General features: G+C 40.4%; 1 protein-coding gene across 2 annotated transcripts in view; it reads right to left on the reverse strand.

Annotated features, from left to right (window-relative positions):
- Positions 1 to 22218, reverse strand: part of BBS10 (Bardet-Biedl syndrome 10) — a 64904-nt gene that overhangs the window by 38422 nt on the left and 4264 nt on the right. The window contains exons 2-3 of one of the 2 annotated variants that reach the window (XM_036864779.1): positions 12846 to 12944; positions 5585 to 5692 (exon numbers count right to left, since the gene is read on the reverse strand). In XM_036864779.1, the coding sequence (XP_036720674.1) occupies positions 5656 to 5692; positions 12846 to 12944 (136 nt within the window). In that variant the 3' untranslated portion in view covers positions 5585 to 5655. Of the gene's footprint in view, positions 1 to 5584; positions 5693 to 12845; positions 12945 to 22218 lie in introns of those variants that run through there. The other variant, XM_036864780.1, reaches the window with a different exon arrangement.

Below are 22218 nucleotides of genomic sequence, written 5' to 3' on the forward strand. Positions count from 1 at the left end.
GTCCATGAATTGGGTTGGGGGACTGTATGAAAATAGAATATTTTTAGTTTGGCAGCAATTTATAGGTCGTATTTGGCAGGAAGTTTCTCAAGTTCAGTTATTCAAATCTCACTTCTATTTAAACCAGTCTGTAGATCCTGTGTGGCAGATCAGACTAGACACACAGAATTCTCGGTAAAAAACCTCTGGAGAAAGGACGGTTTCAGGATTATCTGATTCTACAGGGATCTGTGTCTTTTACTGACCCTATTTTGCAAGTCTGTAGAAATTGAAGTTAAATTGTGAAAGGCTGATGGTGATGCAAATAATTCAATTTTTAGAAATACCAGTGAACTTTATCCAATGAAGGTGCATCAATTTCCACTCTATGGAAGATGTCAGTTTTGTATCTATCAGCAAATTCAATTCAGTAGTCCTGATTGCCTATATACATGCTTTTCCTTTGGATTTTCCTTTGAACCAGTTTTTGCTTCTCACTGGTTTCCTCATTAAAATAATGAGTGAAATAAAATCTTTGACACATATTTTATATTTGTATGAGAGTCATAATTTTTGAAAATTATCTTTTAGCACCCTGATTCTCTAGCAACTGAGTTCATCTCCAAAAGTGGGGCTGGCAAGGGGTGAGGGGAGAACCCTGAGTTTCTGACTGAGCATTTACCCAGAAGAGACTAGGTGAATGAGCTAATAAAAAGGGAAAAATAATGTTTACCCTCATTCCTCGACATAGAGGCTCGAGATTTGAGTTTATTTCAGTATAGAGTTATAAAAATCATATGTTTGCAGAGCTAAATTTGAGGACTGCTGTGATTATCCTTTTTTTTTTTTTGGTTTTGTTTTTTGACCGTACATGTTTAATTCACTTATATAAGAAAAACAATGGTAATAACAGATGTTGTGCTGGCCTCAGAGAGATAGGATGGCAAACTGAACACCACTGGATATCTGTCTCTGCCTCCACCACTCTCTTTCTCTCTTCTCCCAGAACTTATGTCTTTACCTGTTCCTATGTTAATTTCACTCTTAGGCTGGCTTCTCCACAAGTTGTGGACCGCCTACTAGCATCTCAGCACCCCTTATTCATACCCTTTGTGGAAAAAAACAAGACTGCCATTAGCATAAGTCTTTTTTCAAAACTGTCGGCAGGAGAAGGAGCGTTCTAACTCGGGAAGGAGGGTGGAATTTTTTACAGGGCTTCAGCAGGCAGGGTCAGCTGAAGTTCAGCTATTTTCAAGAATATTTGTTCAGAGATGCTTCTCAGGAAAGGGAGGAATTATTCTGACTAATTAGCAGCCATTGTCTGGACAATTTGGATTTTACCAAGAGGAGTGGGAGAACAGTGAGGGGCTGAGGTCATGTGCAAGCAGGGGTACAGCTACAGTTGACAAGGACATTGAGGGCCACGGAGGGAACTTTTCAGTTCTTCAGAGCTCCTTTTTTCCTATAAAAATAAGACAGATCTGCCCTATGAACAAAGTTACTGATGAAAAAAATAAAGATTTAGGGGGAAGGAAATATCTGTCCTTATCATCTATATTTTGCTAGAAGAACAAGTTGGTTACGCACCATGAGCTTTAAAGTCAAAATCCCCAGAATTTGAACCCTGACTTCCCACTGACTTGCTCCATGACCTTGGGCGAATACTTAACCTCAATAAGCCCCAGTTTTCTCATTTAGGAAATGAAGAATATCTACTTCAAAATTTAAACAGAGTGTGCATATGAAGAGCACATCATTGTATCCGTAATATGTTCAATAATTTTTTGTGATGAAGATGATGGTGATATTATGAAGGTACCAAAACCTACTCATATGTTTTAAACGCCCCCCCATTACTATTTTTAAAATAGAATTTTAGGATTAGAAGGCAACTCACAGGTCACCTCAGCCAGTGGTCAATCCTCTCCAAAGAGATCGCAAGGATCCCAGAAGGAGGGGAATGGGGTGGGGATTCATGGGTGGAACAGAGTGAACCTCTGCCCTGCAGAGGAGGGTAAGTGAACTAGGGATAAGGGAATCCTCATTTTAGAGAGTTGGGTCCAGGCTCGCTCTTTGTCTCTGTGTGCGCGCATGTGTGTGTGTGTGTTTCCACGTGCATCTGTGTGTCTCGATCTAAGTATGTTCATGGGATGTGATGAGTAAACAGTATGTGACATCAAGAAATTATCAACATTGACACTGATTAGAGATGCTGGCGAATTAGCAATGTAGAAAGGGGAAATAAAATTTGGCTTAGCTGGGAAAAAGTAATGCTAATTACAGTCATTTACATGAGCCCCTTACCATTTATGCGAATTATCATGCAGCACAATCATAATTATGTGCATCATTAAATATGTGCCCAGTTAACTTTCAAGTAAGTTGTCTTGATTAGAATCATCATCTCTACTCTACTTAGACATCTGTTCGGAGATACACTGTTTAAAGTCTTGCTACTTCAGGGGCTATCTAGAGCGACCCGACTCCCTGGAGCTCCAGAACCGCCTGCCAGGTCATACTGATGGTTACTCTCATTGGAGAAAACAGTTCTCTCAATCATGTCCCAGTGCAGGAGGAGGCACGAGATCTTTTCCCCTCTTCTTCCCCACCAGCAGGTCTTCAGAGGGCCCAGGAAGCTCACCTCTCACAGCTGAGGGGACCCACACAACTGACGGAGACACACACACACACGGCAAGAGACGACAGATACAGAGAGAAACAAAGACATGCAGACCAAGACAAGAAGAGAGTCAGAGAGAGGCAGATATAAAAAGTGGGGCAGAGGTACAAACACAGTCTGTTCAGTGAGGAGAGTGGATTCAGAGACCTTCACAGGGCAGGTTGTTTTTCTCTGATACTTCATGAGAATAAAATAGTCCCCACAAGCAGACCCAGCCAATTGTGGGATCCTTCATTGCCCTGGATGGTGAAGATGCAGGAAGAGGGGGATGAAAAGAAAAGGGGAGGCAGAGAGAAGAGAGGGAGATAAAGTAACAGAGAGATGGGGAAAGACAGACATAGAGGAGTGGGAGAAGGGGAAGAGGGATGTGAGGGGTTGTAAGTCTGTTGGACAGTTGGTCAGTGCTCATCTGGTCAAAGGCTGTGGAGACAGAGAAACATAAGGGACACATTCATGTCCTCTCTTTGTTGTGATAAAATTCTCAAGTCCTTAATGAGCTGTGCAGATATAATCATTAACTGGGCACCTACCATGTAACTGGAACCTGGCTAAGAACTTTTACCTGTATTGACTCATTCAGTCCTCAAAATGACACCATCGTGATGCCATATTATGGAAAAGGAAGCTGAGGCATGTAACTTGCCCAGAGTCACCCAGGTAGTGAGTGAGACTCAAATCCTGCCATCTGGCTCCAGATCCTTTGTTCACAACCACAACATAACACCAGCAAAGCCAGTTACATAATAAATCATAGTTAAGGGATCCCTGACTTAAAAGCATTCTTGTTTAATTAAAATTTATTTTAAATTTGCTTAATATGCAAGTCAATCAACATTCCCAGAATAAAATGTTTTAATTTCCATGAAGACGTCAACATTTTCTCAGTTCAGCACGAGAAGCAAGGGCAGAATTCTAGTGTTGTGGTTGACACAGAAATAGAAGCCTCCAGGGATTTAGTGACTTCGTGATTTCCATACAGTGGGACGGGGCAGATTCCAGTGTCCCACCTCCGTACATTTGGATTCTGTTGCTTTATTGAAAGACCTTGAAGGGACTGGAATTTGGTCCCTCAGGGACTCCAATTTCCCCTGTGGAAACTTAGGCAAAATATCTCCATCAGCTTCCAGCTTTCTAATCTGTTAGTAAGTAATGATAATTTTTAAAAGAAATCATTTGGTTATCATCCTTAGAGATTAACTGGATAATTAATTTTAGCGAAGTGCTTATGAAGTATAAAGTGCTTCATAAGTCTTAAGGATTTATGCTCCCATGTTCTCATTAGGCCTGTAGGGCAGAAAGTCTCTGCAAAATGAGAAGCTGATTATGAATGCCCCTCATCAGGGCTGATTCTCACTAAATTGCACCAACCCCCATCAGAGAACTCATCGGGTAGGCAGATGACTGTCAGGGTCATTTCTAGTTCGCAGACTGAAACTCTGAGCACTGAAGTGCAAATCAAAGGGAACTGGCAAGAAAGGGAACTCGGCTTCTTGGTTACTCAGTTGCAGGGCATCCATGTGCCACATTGATTTTTCAGTAGGGGAATCTTTGGGGGCCAGTGGTGGTGCAAAAGGCTTCTTATGTCCATAGAACCCTTGCCAACCCAAGGACGGAGGGGATATTGGTACGACTTGAGTCCATGCTTCCTTTCATAGCTGTTGACTTCTATAACTTGACAAAATTAACATTTAAAAAGGGCAAGAAGGTGACAGCGCCTGTTACTGATTAAAAGCATGAACTTCGGAGTCATACAGCCTGGCTTTGAACCTGGAATAACTATTCACTAGCTGCATGTTCATGGCTCAGCCATTACTTCTAAGCAAATAACTCCTAAATCCAACTTGTATTATTATGTAAAAATGACTAAGCTAGAACCTTTCAAGAACATGGTGACTGTAGGGACTGAGCCAGAAAGATATGTCCACATTCTAATCCCCGGAACCTGTGAGTATTATCTTATCATGGCAAACACTGTAATTAAGTTAAGGATTTTGCAAGGAGGCATTTATCCTGGGTTACCCAGATGGGTTCTACATCCATTGACAAATGCCCTCTGAGTGAGGCAGACGGATATCTGGCAGATAGAAGAGGAGGCGGCGGCAATGTGAGCCTGGAGGCAGAGACTGGAGTAATGGGGCCACAAACCAGGGAACTCCTGGAGCCACCAGCAGCCGGAAGAGGCAAAGGACAGATTCTCCCCTAGAGTTTTCAGAGGGAGCACAGCCCTGCCAATACCTGGATTTCAGACTTCTTTCTGATCTCCAAAGCTGTGAGAGGACACATTTCTGTTGTTCTAAGCCACCCAGTTTATGGTAATTTGTTACAGCAGCTACAGGAAACTGGTTCAGTGGTTAATTCGGATGAGGGGAGCAAATAATAGGGTAAAGCCTGAGATAGCTGTCAGGTTTTGCTTTGGGCGACTGGGGTAGAAGATGGTATCCTTCACCTAGACTGGAAACAGAAAAGCCGGTCTTAAGGAAGTTGGTGAATTCAGTTTTGGACATTCAGACTGCTAGAACAATCTTCAATGGGGTCTCTTCCACTCCTACACGTTTTGCAGAGTATGCTAAGAATGCAAGGCCCTGACTGCTCTTTACCTGAGTCATTTTTCAGGCTTGTTTTTGCCCTGAGTAACCTTGAGGGACTCTTTCCAGGACAAGGAGCAGGCTTGCTCACCGCTTGCAATTAAACAGCAGGTTCCTCAAGCTCAGTGTCCCCTTCCTGTAGCGCAATCCGCTGTGTGTGCAAGCCTCCATCTGGCCCTCCGTTTCACCCTGTGGGACTTGGGGTGCCAAGAGCAACTGACGTCAACATGCTGATGCTTATGCTGCTTGCTGTGCTGTGAGGAATAAGAACTTCTGTCTCTGAACCAAGAGCCTTACTTCTTTTGCCTGCATCCATGGAACAGTAATAGGCTAATTTACTGGCTTGAAAGTAGGGTAAAACCAACTTCAACCGGAGCCCGAGTTGAGGGTCTGTGAGTCTTCCTGGAAACATCAGTTGGGGGTCTGCATCTCACCAAAGACACTTGCGCTACAGATAACAGATTTGGAAATCATTAGCTGAGAAGTCTTGGTCAAAGCTATAAATTTGAATCATGCCACCCAGGAAAACTGTATGAGGTAGGAGGTGAAGGGATGAGAACAGAAGGAAAGGAAAGAAACCTGAAGAACACTGACATTTATGGGACAAGGAGAAGGAAAATTTAAAAAGTAGACAAAAATGATGCAAAAATCTTCCTACTTACTCAGCCTCTGTATCTTAGTAATTGTTTACTTATCTTTGACTCCTTCATCTGCATTCTTCTGCATCTACTCCGTTGTCAATTTCAGTTAGTTTTTTTTTTTTTTTTTTTGGCCGTGCTGTGTGGCATGTGGGATCTTAGTTCCCCGACCAGGGATCAAACCCATGCCCCCTGCAGTGGAAGCACAGAGTCTTAACCACTGGACGGCCAGGGAAGTCCCAATTCCAGTTAATCTTTGAATCGCACTTTGTCCCACACCCATCCATTTTTTTCCCATTCCTAGCTGACATTCTAGTTTAGACTCCACATCTACTGCACACATTCTTTGCAATAACCTCCTAACTGGTCTCTATGTTTTCTGTTATACTCACGACAATCCATCCTACACAGTGCTGCCAGATTAATTTTCTTAAAATATCACTTGGATTGACTCACTCTCACTGGTTAGAAACCGTCCATAGTTCCCCAGGATGTCTGAGATTCCTGTTTTCTCTACCCATTGTTCTGGGATACTCATCACAGGAACAGGAATTGGTGTCATAAGGAATAAAATTTAATTGCAGAGAGAAGAAGCAAAAGGATAGAGGGAGGGAGAAAAATGAAAAGGACACAGGTGAGGAGAAATCATCTTTGTGGGGTATTGGATGTCTTGTTCAGGGGTAAGCGAGGTATGACCTGTGGGCCAAATCCAGCCTGCCACCTGTTATTATAATAAAATTTTATTAGAACACAGCCACATCCATCATTTACACATTGTCTATGGCTGCTTTTGTGCAACAACTGCAGAGTTGAGTAGTTGTGACAAAGACTATCTGGCCTTTTATAGAAAAAGTTTGCCAACCCCTAGTCTAGTTACAGCTGCAATATGTGAGAGGTTTTCGACCTCAAGGAATGTAGAAAGGGATATTTTAAGAAGTGATGCTAAGGATTGCCAATTGGATGAATCTCTGTGGACAGTCTTTCAAAGGTTCCAGTAAAAATTTGAATGACTTTTAACACTGGATTTTTTCTTTGAATGTCTTCTCAGAGACTGAGCCACAAGACAATCCCAACTAAATCCCCTTTGTGTACTGATTCCTTGGAATCTTTGTTTACACTGTTAACCTCTCTCCTGAAATTTCTCCCCACATTTCCAGGTCTTCTTTATTCCTTTAAATTCCTTCCTTCAAATTCCAACTCAAGTTCTGTCTCCTTTGATAAGCTTTCTCTGTCCTTCACTGAACACAGTAAATTTACCTCACATGCCAATAGCTGCCTTTGGTTAATGCTCCCCCCAATTCAACCCTTACAGTATACATCTGTGTATTTTTGGTTAATCTTTTCATGGTTGGGCTATCTCCATATTAAATCAACAGCTTATTGAAGTCAAGGACTGTGTCTCATATATCATTCTATCCCTCACAACTTCCGGAAAAGGGACTTGAATAAAGTTGTTTGATAAATTTGCTTATAAATAGTGAAATCATGAGAAATACCAGAAAACAGATTTTCCAACTTCCAAGTCCTACAGAAATGCTGCGTGCAAATATTTTCACACATTAACGTCTGGGTCATTTTAAAAGTTTTAACTGGATTTATTATGTAAAATCCCAAACCTTGTAAAGAGAATGTGAGGGTGACTGGGCTATGAGCGTCACCTCACTGATTCCTAGGCTTGATCTGGTGTTGCTTTGCTTCTTAACCGCTACCTAAGCATCGCCTCCTGAAGCCACCTGCTCAACGAGGGGGGTTTTCTCAGACAGGAGGACAGTTCCATGGTCACATGTGTAGCAGCCTTCTATTACAACAATTATTACAATTATCACGGTGAGTGTGGTCTAATGTTCTAATTTTCTGTGTTAGGGCACACATCTCCTATAGTTGTTCCATATACTTTTTTAATTTAAAAACCTTTCTTATTGAAGTAAAACATAATGTATAAAAATGCACATATCATAAATGTACAGCTCAGTGACTATCACACTGAACACCCTGTGTAACCAGCTCCCAGATCAAGAAATAGAACATTATCCATCCCAAAAAGACAGTCTCTTCAGCAAGTCGTGTTGGGAAAGTTGGACAGCTGCATGTGAATCAATGAAGTTAGAACATACCCTCTCAGCATACACAAAAATAAACTCAAAATGGCTTAAAGACTTAAACATAAGGCAGGACACCATAAATCTCCCAGAAGAGAAGAGGCAAAACATTCTCTGATTTAAATTGTACCAAAGTTGTCTTAGGTCTCCCAAGGCAATAGAAATAAAAATGAAAATAAACAGATGGGACCTAATCAAACTTACAAGATTTTGCACAGCAAAGGAAATCATAAACAAAACAAAAAGACAACCTACAGAATGGGAGAAAATATTTGCAAACAATGCGACCGACAAGGGCTTAATTTCCAAAATATACAAACAGCTCATAGAACTCAACAACAACAAAAAAACAACCCAATCAAGAAATGGGCAGAAGACCTAAAACAGACATTTCTCCACAGAAGGCATACAGATGGCCAACAGGCACATGAAAAGATGCTCAACATCCCTAATTATTAGAGAAATGCAAATCAAAACTACAATGAGGTACCACTTCACACCAGTCAGAATGGCTATCATTTAAAAGTCTACAAATAAATGCTGGAGAGGGTGTGGAGAAAAGCAAACCCTCCTACACTGTTGGTGGGAATGTAAGTTGGTGCAGCCACGGTGGAAAACAGTATGGAGGTTCCTCAGAATATTAAAAATAGAGTTGCCATATGGTCCAGCAATCCCACACCTCAGCATATATCTGGACAAAACTATAATTCAAAAAGATACATGCACCGCTATGTTCATAGCAGCACTATTTACAAGAGCAAAAACATGGAAACAACCTAAATGTCCATCAAGAGATGAATGGATACAAAAGATGTGGTACATATATACAGTGGAATACTACTCAGCCATAAAAAAAGAATGAAATAATTCTACTTGCAGAAACATGGAGGCAACTAGAGATTATCATACTGAGTGAAGTCAGAAAGAGAAAGACAAATACCATACAATATCACTTATATGTGGAATCTAAAATATGACACAAATGAACCTATCTATGAAATAGAAACAGAATCACAGACACAGAGAACAGACTGGTGGTTGCCAAGGGTGGGGAGGTTAGGGGAGGGATGGAGTGGGCGGTTGGGGTCAGCAGATGTGAGCTTTTATATATGGAATGGATACACAAGGTTACACTGTAGAGCACAGAGAACTATATTCAGTATCCTATGATAAACCATAATGGAAAAGAATATTAAAAAAAGAATGTGTGTGTATGTATATATATATATATATATATATATATATGTATGTATAACTGAATCACTTTGCTGTAGAGCAGAAATTAACACAGCATTGTAATCAACTACACTTCAAAAAAAGAAAGAAAGAAAAAAAAAAGAACATCATCCTTCCCAAGAAATCTAGAGCATGCTCTCTTTCAGTTGTTCCCCCAACTCCTCTGCAAGGGGACTGCTGTACTGACTTGTAACAGCCTTGACTGCTTTTGCCAGGTTTTGTACTTTATATAAATGGAATCATACTGGATGCACTTTGGTAGCTGGCTTCTTTTGTCTGTGATTCATCCATAGTGTTGTGTGCATGTGGTAGGCTGTTCCTTCCCGTTGCTTTGCAATGAATAAATCAATTGGGGTATATTTATACAATGGAATTCTACCCATTTCATTATCATTAACAATATTTTACACTGGAAATCTCAAGAGCTCAGCTGTTGAAAGTGAAGTCCAGTGCTGCAATGAACACAGTGTTATTGTGTGTGTCAAGACTCTTGAATCTCAAAATTCACAAAAGCTTAATGGCCTCAGTGTCTTGCATAAGGATAATATTATAGGCACTAGATCAGCTTCTGAGCCAGGAAAACTTGCTTTGCTTCCTATCTGTTATTAGCTTTGTGACAAAATAATAGTCTCTTAAATTCCATTGTTAAGCATCATTGCTGATCTTAGAACTGTATTCATATGGCAACATTTCTTCACAATAAAAACAGAGCAAACAAAAACGTCAGCATTTACATTAAAGTAACTTGATTTATTACCTCTGAAGTTTTTCGTCTCTTCATGCTTTACACAGCTGTGAAAACATGTTACTTTTAATGCCAAAAAGTGTACTACATTTAGTTTACTTTGCTATGTGTTCAGTCCCCCTCCACCAAAACACACACACCCCTCACTCTCACTGACTGCGGGGTTTTAGCTACAGCACCACTAGGTAGGTTAAACCTCATTGTGGCAGTCTTCTGTTCATACTGCAGGAATTAATACTGTTTGGAAGAAATCCAAAACCCATATTATAGGAAAATTCACGATGTTACGGTACCCCTTCATAACAGTGCTTGCATAAAAAGTACATTTTTAAAAACTCAGGGATACTGAGGTATAATTTACATATAGTAAAATTTACCCTCTTTAGTCTACAGCTGTGTAAGTTCCAACCAGCACCACAATCAAGATACAGAGCAGCCCATCATCCCCAAAAGTTCTTTCATGCCCCTTTGTACTCAACTCCTACACCTAGCTCTACTCCCTGGCGCTCACTGATCTCATAAAAATATATAAAACGCTTATCTTCCCCTCTTTTGTCAGACACAGACAAGCAGAGTAGAGGCTGGCTCCCTGTCACCTCCCCCGTCTTGGCGCACAGCCCTTCCCCTGCCCCAGCCACACCGCCTCATCCAGTGCCTTGTCCTCTCCATGCTTACACCCACTCATCTTACCCCGTCGTTCCTTTTACCTAGAACCCTCTTCTCTTTCTTCTGCACCTAGTCAACTCCTACTCATCCTTGAGATCTCAGCTTCAACATCATTTCTTCAGAGAAGTCTTTCCTATCTAGTTTCAATTCCTCTGCGTTGCATCGTGCACATGTGAAGCAGTGATTTTACATTTGTTTATGTATTATTTGATTAATGTCTATCTTCCCATTGAACTGTGAGCTCATGAGGGCAGGGACTGGGTTTTGCTCATGACCGTATGCTGAGCATACAGCACATTAGTAAATACTCAATAAAGACTAAGTAAATGAGTATACACTTTGAAGCCAGCACTGTTTTAGATGTTCACTTTTGATTCTTTCAAAGGTACAATAAGATCAATATTACTATTTCTTTTTACTGATGTGATGACCTTAAATCAAAAATTCTTTGACTTTCCTCCCTCCAAAGGGTGGAGCCTAATTCCCCTCCCACTAAACATAAGCTGACTCAGTGACTCACTTCTAATGAATAGAATACAGCAGAAGTGACAGTGTCAAAAGGCATTGCACTTTCTCCATGCTCTCTCTGGAGTCACTCCCTCTGGGGGAAGCCAGCTGCCATGTCATTCAGACACATCAGCAGCCGTATAGAGAGGCCCACACAGTGAGGAACTGAGGCCTCCTGCCAACACCCACATCAGTGAGAGAAGTGGATCCTTCAGCCCCAGTCAGTGAGTCTTCAGATGACTGCAGCCCTGGCCAACATCTTCACTACAACCTTATGAAAGACCCTGAGCCAGAGCCACCCAGCTAACCTACTCCCAGATTCCTGACCCACAGAAACTATATGAGAGAATAAATGTTTGCTGTTTCAAGTTACTAAGTTTGAGGATAATATTGTTGTCACACAACAATAGATAACTGAAAGAACCAAAGAGGGAAGTAAAGTACAGCAAGTTTAAGTAATTTGTTCAAGGTGATGTAACTAGTAAGTGGCAGATCCAGGATCCAAACACAGGTGGTGGGGCTCTAAAGCCCCTGATCTCTGTACCACACCATGCTGCCTCCTAAAGATGCTTAGTGTGGCAAATGCAAAATCGTTTGACTGTGCTATTATAAAATCTTTGCAGATTGGTTCATGTTACAGTTTCAGGAGGTTGCTTTTTGGATTTCCAAAGAAGCTGCTGACTGGAAGAATTTCTGAGAGAATGCTGGGTAAAAAGGCAATTCTAATGAAGAAGTGTACTGTACTATTTAAAGAATTTCTGTGAAGACATTGTTGGAAGAGTAGATTGAAGCAAGTTTGTTATAAAGCAGAAAAGAGGTACAAAAGTAACTAGAGATAAAAAAGTAACTTTTTTCTTTAGCTCATTATTATGGTATTATAAAAGAGTTTTCAGAGTGTGAATGGACTATACTAGATTGCTCAATTTTAAAATATATTCAATATATTTTTGGGTTCAATATGTATTATCCATCTTTAATATATGTATATATTCAAATATCTATATTTAATATTTATGAAGGAATTACTGAAACACATTATTTCTCTGAGATTTCTTAGTTACTCTTCCAAAGGCCAAAATCTTGAAGTAGGCAAAGATTTCTTCAACAGGACACAAAATGCGCCAATCTTAAAAACACAACCTTAATTAGCTATTGTAAGCTATTTACATGCCTGGTGCCCAGAAGTCTTCCAGTCTATGCTGATAAGACCTAATATCTTCATCCCATCACCCTGGAATGACTCAATTCCCTTTCTCCTTCTGTTCCTTCCATTTTCCTAATCAAATTAATAAAACAGTCCTTTCATCTAGTCACTCCACTAAGCATTATCATTAGTTCCCTCCTCAGGAATATTAGACTCCTTGAGCTAATTTAAGTAGGGGAGTCTCCTGGCGCCCAAAAGCAGGAATATTGCTGGGCCTTGACAAGCTCTAACTGGAGAGCTCTCTCTCCATCTCTTGTCTATGATTCCAACTTCATGTCTGTGGAGTAGGTTTAATGCAAGAATCTCTATTCAGTGGCAAAGAACATGGAACACTTTGGTTCTCCAAATAACTTTGCTTTTTTAGAGTCTCAGTTTACCCCGGAAGTAGAAAAAATCTAATAATGTCAAGTAAGAGCACTTGGGTCTCTCTGGATAAATTAACCCATTCCAGTGACTGCTTTTAGAGCTGATTACTAAAATCTCAGTCTCCTGTCCAGTTCACATACCTTCTTTCCAAGGACAGTTTAGCTGTTTGTGATGTGGAGCCATTGGCCTTTCCATTTCTCTTTGTGGGCCTGCTTCTTTGTTCATGGGATGAGTGGATCCTGGGGAGAGAGTTCAGCCATGTGAGCATGCAAGCACTGGCACACTGGTGGTAACGATAAGGATACCAGGCAGTTTCAATTGGTCTTTGTTGCTACTTTACCTGACACTGGCAATAAAAAGCTGGCAATGTCTGTAGTAGGGAACAAGTTTTAGGAGACCCAATAAATAACTCCCCTCTCATTGGGAGGCATATATGGGAGTCAGGCTGAAGGAGACAGAAACACCACAGTAACTCCCTAGGACGCCTATACTGGACCCTAGGGCCTAGAGTGCTAAATGGAACAGGCAGGTGAATGCTCCACCTTTGAATCAGACAGATGGACACAGGCATGGCTCCTAACAGTGTTGATTCCTGTCCCGGGCCTGTGGGGAGATGCTGACCCTGCTTCCTTTCTCTTAACCAAGAGAAAGAAAGGGAGTGCTGAGCCAGGCACACGCAGTTCCTCCACCCAAACTCACCAATCAGGTAAGTCCCTTTGCCTCCCTGGAGGGGTAGTGAGTGAGACAAGAAGCCAAGAGAAATCTCAACCAAGGTCAAAAACAATCCAAATGTACAGATATGAATAGGAATATATTTTTATTTGATTTTATAAGCAGCATAATGAAAAATATGGAAGGATACCTGTTAGGTGACTCATAGGATTATGAGTCACCTCATAGATTATGAGGATTACCTGGTTTGGGGGGAAGCATCTGGGGGACAATGTGAAAGAAGTGGGGAAGAGAGTAGGGAGATAAGCAAAACAGGAAAAGAAAACTAATCACTAAATATAGTATGTATGCAGATGGTCAACAAGCACATGAAAAGATGCTCAACATGGCTAATTATTAGAGAAGTGAAAATCAAAACTACTGCCTCACATTGGTCAGAATGGCCATCATTAAAAAGTCTACAAATAAGAAATGCTAGAGGGGGTGTGGAGAAAAGGGAACCCTCTTACACTGTTGGTGGGAATGTAAGTTGGTACAGCCACTATGGAAAACAGTATGGAGGGTCCTCAGAAAACTAAAAATAGAGCTGCCATATGATCCAGCAATCCCACACCTCAGCATATATCCGGACAAAACTATAATTCAAAAAGATATACACCCCTGTGTTCATAGCAGCACAATTCACAATAGCCAAGACATGGAAACAACCCAAATGTCCATCGACAGATGAATGGATAAAGAAGATGTGGTACATGTATATAATGGAATACTACGTAGCCATAAAAAAGAATGAAATAATTCTACTTGCAGAAATATGGAATGCAACTAGAGATTATCATAGTGAGTGAAGTCAGTCAGAAAGAGAAAGACAAACACCATATGGTATCACTTATATGTGGAATCTAAAATATGACACAAATGAACTTATCTATAAAATAGAAACAGACTCACAGACATAAAGACCAGACCCATGGTTGCCAAGGGGGAGGCAGGTGAGGGAGGGACAGAGTGGGAGTTTGGGGTTAGCAGACTATTATAAATAGAATGGATAAACAACAAGGTCGTACTGTATAGCACAGGGAACTATATTCAATATCCTGTGATAAACCATAATGGAAAATAATATAAAAAAAGAATGTATATATATGTATAACTGAATCACTTGGCTGTACAGCAGAAATTAACATAACATTGTAAATCAACTATACTCCAATAAAAAAATAGTATGTATGGTGTGATCACATTAATATATATTATTGCATTAAGGAGTGATATTCAAAATACTTCAACCTCTGTGGCATGGTTAATACTTCACCAATTAAAGTGGACACCATAGAACTGGGGCAAGATCCCACCAAACTCCCCTGCTGAACCAGATATTAACCTGAACCCAAGGGCGCCTAGGATAGGGATTAGGAGACCAGGGTGGTAGGATGGGATTCAGGGGAGAGGGTAGTAGACTTGGGAGGCTGAAGACAGTAGCTATTTACCAAACCAATTCAGAAGAATGTCAGTTTTGACAACATGTGTAGCTCTATCAGTGCTTTCCAGTTGATAATATACTTACTTGTAAGTTAAGATCAAATTCTTAAAATATAACAGGAAAGTTTTCTTCCTGTGGTATGTTATCTAATTCAGCTGGCAATAGGCACAATTCACATGAAGCAAACCTGTAAACAAACCCTGGGTACTGAAGGATCCACTTCAAAGGCTCACTCAGGGGACTACCCCGGTGGTCCAGCGGTTAAGACTCCACGCTCCCAATGCAGGGGGCCTGGGTTTGATCCCTGGTCAGGGAACTAGATTCTGCATGCACGCCGCAACTAAGAGTCTGCATGCCGCAACTGAGGAGTCTGCATGCCACAACTAAGAAGTCCACATGCCACAACTAAAGATCCTGCATGCTGTAACGAAGATCCCATGTGCTGCAACTAAGACCTGGAGCAGCCAAAATAAATAAATATTAAAATAAAAAAAAAGTCTCACTCAAATGACGAAAGTTGATGCTTGCTGTTGGCTGGAAACTTCACTAAAGCTGTGGATTAGGGCCTTGGCTCTTCTCAGGCTTCTTGAGCTTCCTTACAGCATTGGTGGTTGGGTTCTAAGAGCAAGAGTTTCAAGAGAACCAAGAGGTTGCCTTTTATAATCTAAGAAGTCATACGCAGTGTCACTCATTATAGTCTCCTGGGCAGGGCAGTCACAAGGCCTCATCCAGGTTTAAGAAGAGGAGACTTAGATTCCACCATTCTATCAGAGGAGTGTCAAGGTCATACTTAGAGAATATGGCAAGGGACATATGGGAGAAAATACAATCTGCCACAGTGAATTTCTACTATATCTGTGATATCCATGGTCCATGCTGGCATGAGTCCCAAAGGTTTCTGCTGTTTTTCCATGTAGGGAACAGGTTATCAAGTATAACTGAAGAACTGGAGGATGGAGGGAAAAGTTTAAAATTTATGGGTGGGACGTCCCTGGTAGTCCAGTGGTTAAGGCTCCGCGCTCCCAAAGCAGGGGGCCTGGGTTCGATCCCTGGTCAGGGAACTAGATCCCACTTGCTGCAACTAAGAGGCTGCATGCCGCAAATAAAAGATTTCCGCATGCTGCAATTAAAAGATTCTGCATACCGCAACTAAAGATCTTGCACGTGTCAACGAAGATCCTGCGTGCCGTAAGTAAGACCCAGTGCAGCCAAATAAATAAATAAATAAATATTTTTAAAAAATTTATGGCAACCAAAGGAAGAAATAAAGCTTATTTATTAAGCTCCTACTTAATAATGTGGCAGGCATTGTGCGAGGCACTTCTCATCAGATCTCTTTACTCATCTTCACCACAGTTATATGAAGTAGGTTCTGTTATTACTACTTCATAGATGAGGACATTAAGGTAGAAGAGGTATTTAGCAACTTGTCCAAAGTTACACAAATAGTAACCGGTAGAGCCAGGATGGCAATACTGGTCTGCTTGACTTCAATACTACGTTCTTTCTACTACACTGTGCCTCAGTTTAGAACAGAAATACAATCTTCAAACTGTCCCAATTTTGTCTTCACCACATAGTTAATTTCGTTTCTTCTAATACATATATAAGAGATCTCCTCTTTCACTTCTCAAAAGGGTTAGAGTAAAATATTGCAAATAAGAGAAATATATAAATGGACTTTTTTCCCCCCTAAATAACCAACAAAGTCTTCTCAAAGAGCACATTAGATAACTTCCTTATCAAGTTATGCCCAAGTTTATCATTTGATAATAATCTTGTAGGCATTACCATCTGGGGGATTGTATACAAAACCCTAACTAATTATTAAGACTAATTATATTGTGAGTTAATGTAAATTTTAAGACATACAGTACAAATTAGAAGAGTTCAGTATGGGAGTTTATTAAGTACAAAATGATGTGTAAATTGTGACAGAAACACAAGTGAAGCCCCAGGAAGTTTTGCACAAATGTACTTTTGAAATATGTATTAAGGCTAAATATACCATGGGGTCCCTTTTTTAAAGAAGATGGACATTTCTGTTGCTACAGCAGGGATTTCCCCATAGTGGGGGACAGATAATGGAAACCTCCCTGAGTAGTTCAAGGAGCACAGCCAATTACTAACTAGGTGTGTTTAATCTGGGCACAAAAACCTTGGTTGCTATAATCAGGGAGGTTTTCACCCAGATCTTATTTATAGTAAGATCTGGCATTGGTGACTGGTGATTTTACTTGGGGCTAAATATCAATACAAACATCCAAAGGAGTTGTTGTAAATGACAGAGACTGCAAGGACTATGCATATTTACCATATTGTTAACCTAAGCATAAATGCGATTCAACCATAATACAGCATGTCTACATAAGGCTACAGGGAGGCTTTCGGCACAGACTTGGGAATGAAATTTCTACTGAGAGCTACTCTTTGAAATGAACAAATGATTGTTTAGAACAGGGACATGCTAAGTCACCTGAAGGAAACAGAATGGCTTCCAGGCTGGTAGGACTCTGCAGTGATTTAGTATTTTAAGAAAAAACTGGGTTCATTGGCGCTTAGGTGGTGTTGGAAACAAACAAAAATGGAGTCACTGAGGCAAATATTGGTTGGATCTATGTGATCACCGCTCAGGAGAAGGGAGCCTTAGTCAGTCTTTCCATTGGTCCATTCCTATTCATTCATTCACTCATTCATTCATTCACCGAGTGCCTACTTGGCCAGGCACTATCCCACATGCTGGAAATACGGAAGTGAAAAAGTCAAAGTCCTCATGGACTTTACATTCTTGTGGGGAAAGCAGTCAATACAAAAAATAAACACACATACTAATAACATCAGATATGTGATTCAAAAAGAGCTTAACAAGGTAGGAAGATAGAGAACAAGGGAGCTCATGGGGAAGGAATATGGTATTATTTTAGATTGAAAGGTCAAGAAAAGTTATCTCTAAGGAGGTGACATTAAAGCAGAAATACCTGAATAAAGTGAGGAAGTGAGCCATATGAAGATCAGAGGGGAAGACTTTTATGCAGACAGAACAGCAAATGGAAAACTCAGAGGCTGGAATGAACTTGTGCGTTCAAGGGACAGAAAGAAGGCCAGTTTGGGTACTCAATAGTGCTGTTTGCCAAATGTTCTGGTTCTCTCTCATTCCAGGCACAAGGTAGATCTGCACTACCTGGTTCTTCTGTGGATGGGTAGGACCATGTGACGAATTCTGGACAGTGAGTCAGGAGCAGAAATGACACGTGCCAGTTCTGAACAGAGCCAATGCAAGACCCTCTAGATCTCTTTTTTCTCTCTCTCTGGCATGATGCTTGGTAACGCTCAAGACAGTGACTGCTCCACCAGCCTTGAATTAGGAGTGAGGAAGAAAACAGTGTGGGATCAGAAGCCCGAGAAGCCTGATCTTTAATAGGCATGAATGTGAGCAAGAAATCAATTTGTACTGTGTCAAGGCTCTTGAGATCTGGAGTTATTTGTTACCTCAGTATGGCATAACTTGTCCTGACTGATAGTGTAACTGGTGGGGAGAAAGCTAGAGGGAGAGTATCAGATGAGATTTTAGGGATAAGCAGGGGAACAGATCATGTACAGCCCTGTAGACCATGATAAATTTGGATTTCATTCTGTGTGAAGGAAAAACCTTTGGAAGACTTTGAGCAGAGGAATGACATGACAGGATTTGCATTTTTAAAAGAATCATTCAATCATGTAGGGGAAGTCCTTGTTCATGGTAAATACTTACTGAGGTATTTAGGGATACAACTTGCTTTCAAATGGTTCAGTAAAGTGTGTGTGTCTGTGTGTGTGTGCGCGCACATGCACACATGCACAAAGGGTAAAATGGTAATTGATGAATCTAGATGAAGGATTTGTGGGCGTTTGTTGTGCTTTTTTTCAACTTTTTTGTGGAGTTAAAACATTTGAAATACGAAGTTGGGGGGAAATCACTCTAGGATAAAGTACAAGGTGAGACAGAGGCGAAGAGGACCATTAGGAGGCTGCTGCAGGTAAGAGATGAAGTGACTTGGGCTGGAAAGGCAATTGTGAGAAGTGGGTGGATTTGAAATCCACTTTATTTGTGGGGCCAGCAGGATTTGCTGATTGGCTGTGGGATGTGAAGGAAAGACTGGAGCCAAGATGCCTCTCAGGTTTTTGTCTTGAATGAGTGGGAGACTGGTGATACCATTAACTAAGATGGGACAGCAGGGGAAAGGCCAGGTTTAGGGGATGGGAAATAGAGATCCTGTTTTGGACATGTTAAGGGTAAGCATCCACATGGAGACTGGGTTGGGAGTTGGATAAATGAGTTGGGAGTTGAGAGAAGAGGTTGGCTGGAAATACAAAATTTGGAATCATCAGCATGTAGTGGCACCCAAGCTATGGACGTGGATAGAATCCCACAGGAAGCAAGTGTAGGTGTAGAAGGCCAGGACCGAGCACTGGGGAACTGGAGCATAACTGGCTGGGAGGAGTTAATTTGATTCCTCTTGTTCTGATTCCATGCTTACTGAGCAACCACCTGATTATTACTTCCCACAGGAAGTAATAATACAGGTCCATACATAAAGGAAGGACTGGTCAGATGGACTTGGAATATTCTAGTTCCTGGGACAGTTCTTATTGTAAATAAATTGATCACTCTCACAAGTTTGGTTTGACTCAGACCCTGAGACAGAGCCATTCTCAACGTGCTGACAAAATCTGATGGTGAGTCTGCATAAGAGGAAGCCAGACCCAGGACTGAAAATTCCATGAGGAAGTGAATGCCACACTGCTTGCTGGCACTTCCTTGGCTCATAGTAGCCTGCTAAGGGAGAATGTTTCCAGAATTGTTGAGAAAACCCTTAGCCAATTATAGTTAAGAGAATATTCCCTCTTTTGACTGTATCCTTTCTTCCATTGTAAAAGTACTGATCCATCACTGTGTATCTCTCATCATTTTTCTTCCATTCTTATCTTGTGTTTCCTTAGGCCAGGATCCTTATTACTTTATTACTATTTGGGGTGCATTCTATGTGTTTGCTCTAAACCTATTTTTAAAAATTTTATCTCATTTGAATAAGTAGTATTCAAATGGTTCAAAAATCAAAATGCCATAAGGTATACACTGAGAAATCACCTTTTCACCTCTTCCCTATGCATGTTTCCCCGCCAGTCACTGCCCCTATCCCATTTAGTTTGCGGATCCATCTAGAGTTTAGGTTGTTACCAATCTCTTGCTGTTTACAAAACTGCAAAGTATATATATATTATATATATATATATATATATATATATATTATATATATATATATAAATATATATATATAATATATATATATATATATATATATATATATATATATATATATATATATATATATATATATATATATATATATATATATATATATCCCCCTCCAACTGTAGTTTTTGTTTTCTCTGCTGTGCTGTGATGATAAGAAAAACATATTCCATTCCTTTTGGGAGGAGACGAGTAATTTCTGATAAAAGTTCAGGCTCAGGACTTCCCTGATGGCACAGTGGTTAAGAATAGCCTGCCAATGCAGGAGACACGGGTTCGAGCCCTGGTCCGGGAAGATCCCACATGCATCCCACAGGCAGAGCAACTAAGCCCGTGTGCCACAGCTACTGAGCCTGCACTCTAGAGCCCACGAGCCACAACTACTGAGCCGGCGTGTCACAACTACTGAAGCCCACGCGCCTAGAGCCCGTGCTCTGCAACAAGAGAAGCCACCACAATGAGAAGCCCACGCACCACAACAAAGAGTAGTCCCTGCTCGCCGCAACTAGAGAAAGCCCGCGCACAGCAACGAAGACCCAACGCAGCCAAAAATAAATAAATAAATAAGTAAATTTATTAAAAAAAAAAAGTTCAGGCTCAAATTGAATTCCTCTTCCCCATCCCTTTTAGTCTAAAACATGCATACCCTAACATTTCCAGTGTAACATGGTTAAAGAGCTCCCTGGTTAAAGCAGTTCGGAGATATTCAACTATTCAATGCCTATTGTTTTGGGAATAAAAATGGCTTGTGCTGGCCCAGTGAGAAAAAAATAAGGAGTTCATAAAAGTTATTGGGGAAAATGTGTTTGTGGGAGGTGGACTGACATGTAACTTCAGAAAACAATAATAAAAACCTCAGCTGAGAAGTTGTCCTCCTTTCTCTCCCATGGTGTTGCAGATTGTTTTCCAAAGATAGCTGACTCAATATATCTCATCCCACACGCTCTTCTTATAATGTGTCATTGACACTTTCCATTGAGTGGTGGGGCCTGTGTTCCCTCCCCTTGAACTTCAGCTGAACTGCATGACTGCCTCACCCAACAGAATACAGGGAAGGTTGTCCAGCTAAATCCAGGCAACTCTCAGAACCATGAGAGGTAATAATACAGTGATTCCAATCAAGTAAATTTTGAGGTTATTCATTATGCAGAATAAAAACAGGAACATGGTCTTGACTTTTAATCATTTTTACATTTTCTTTGCTCTTGATTCTTTAATTTTTATTTAGATTTTACTTTAATTTCATCTATTTTTTGTTGCAGGTCACCTCAAATTCTTTGTGTAAGTGGGTTTAAGTATAACGTAATTACATTTTTGAAGTGCTCTTTTATCTAACTCAGTAATATAAACTCCCTAGTGTCATTCTGTAAATGACAAGGATGACCCATGAAAGCTTTATCACCATTTTTGAGGATTTTTTTAATTAAAAGAAAAACGATTGCTTTGTGCAGATTTGTTCTACATTTTTTGCTTCTTTCCCCCGCAAACAGATCCTTTTCCATGAAAGTTTGATAGAAATAATTAGGACCTCATCCATGAGGACCAGAGTTTCTCAACAGACATTTATTGACTACTACCGTGTGCCAGATATCAGATGAGGTGCCACACACAAAAAGACCCACTCCCAGATTACAAAGTGGCTCCTGGGCTAGTGATTATTTATAGTTATAAAATGCCTACCATACGCAAGGCACAGGCATACATTGAAAAGTCTTTGAATGCCTTCAATGATGAAGTATTTAAAACAACAACAAAATAAAGCAAAGCTATCAAGTGACCTGACAGGCAATTTAAAAAAGTGAATGGAAAAAATTATACAACAATTTTACAGTACGTTTATATATCTATGAAATCCGTATAAGAAGCAGAGCTAATACATTCTCTCCATAGTCACAGAAGTGAAATAATGTTATCATATATGGCATAAACCTTACAAAAATGAAATTATATTTAATATAAAAGATCATGAGATCTGCATGATGGAATATTATAGTTCTTAAATACATTAGTCATCGCTTTTTCAAGTTTAACTGTAATGAAATTTTCATCAGTTTTCCTAAATTTA

Source organism: Balaenoptera musculus, chromosome 10 (genome assembly GCF_009873245.2).
Source record: "Balaenoptera musculus isolate JJ_BM4_2016_0621 chromosome 10, mBalMus1.pri.v3, whole genome shotgun sequence".
Taxonomy (NCBI): domain Eukaryota; kingdom Metazoa; phylum Chordata; class Mammalia; order Artiodactyla; family Balaenopteridae; genus Balaenoptera; species Balaenoptera musculus.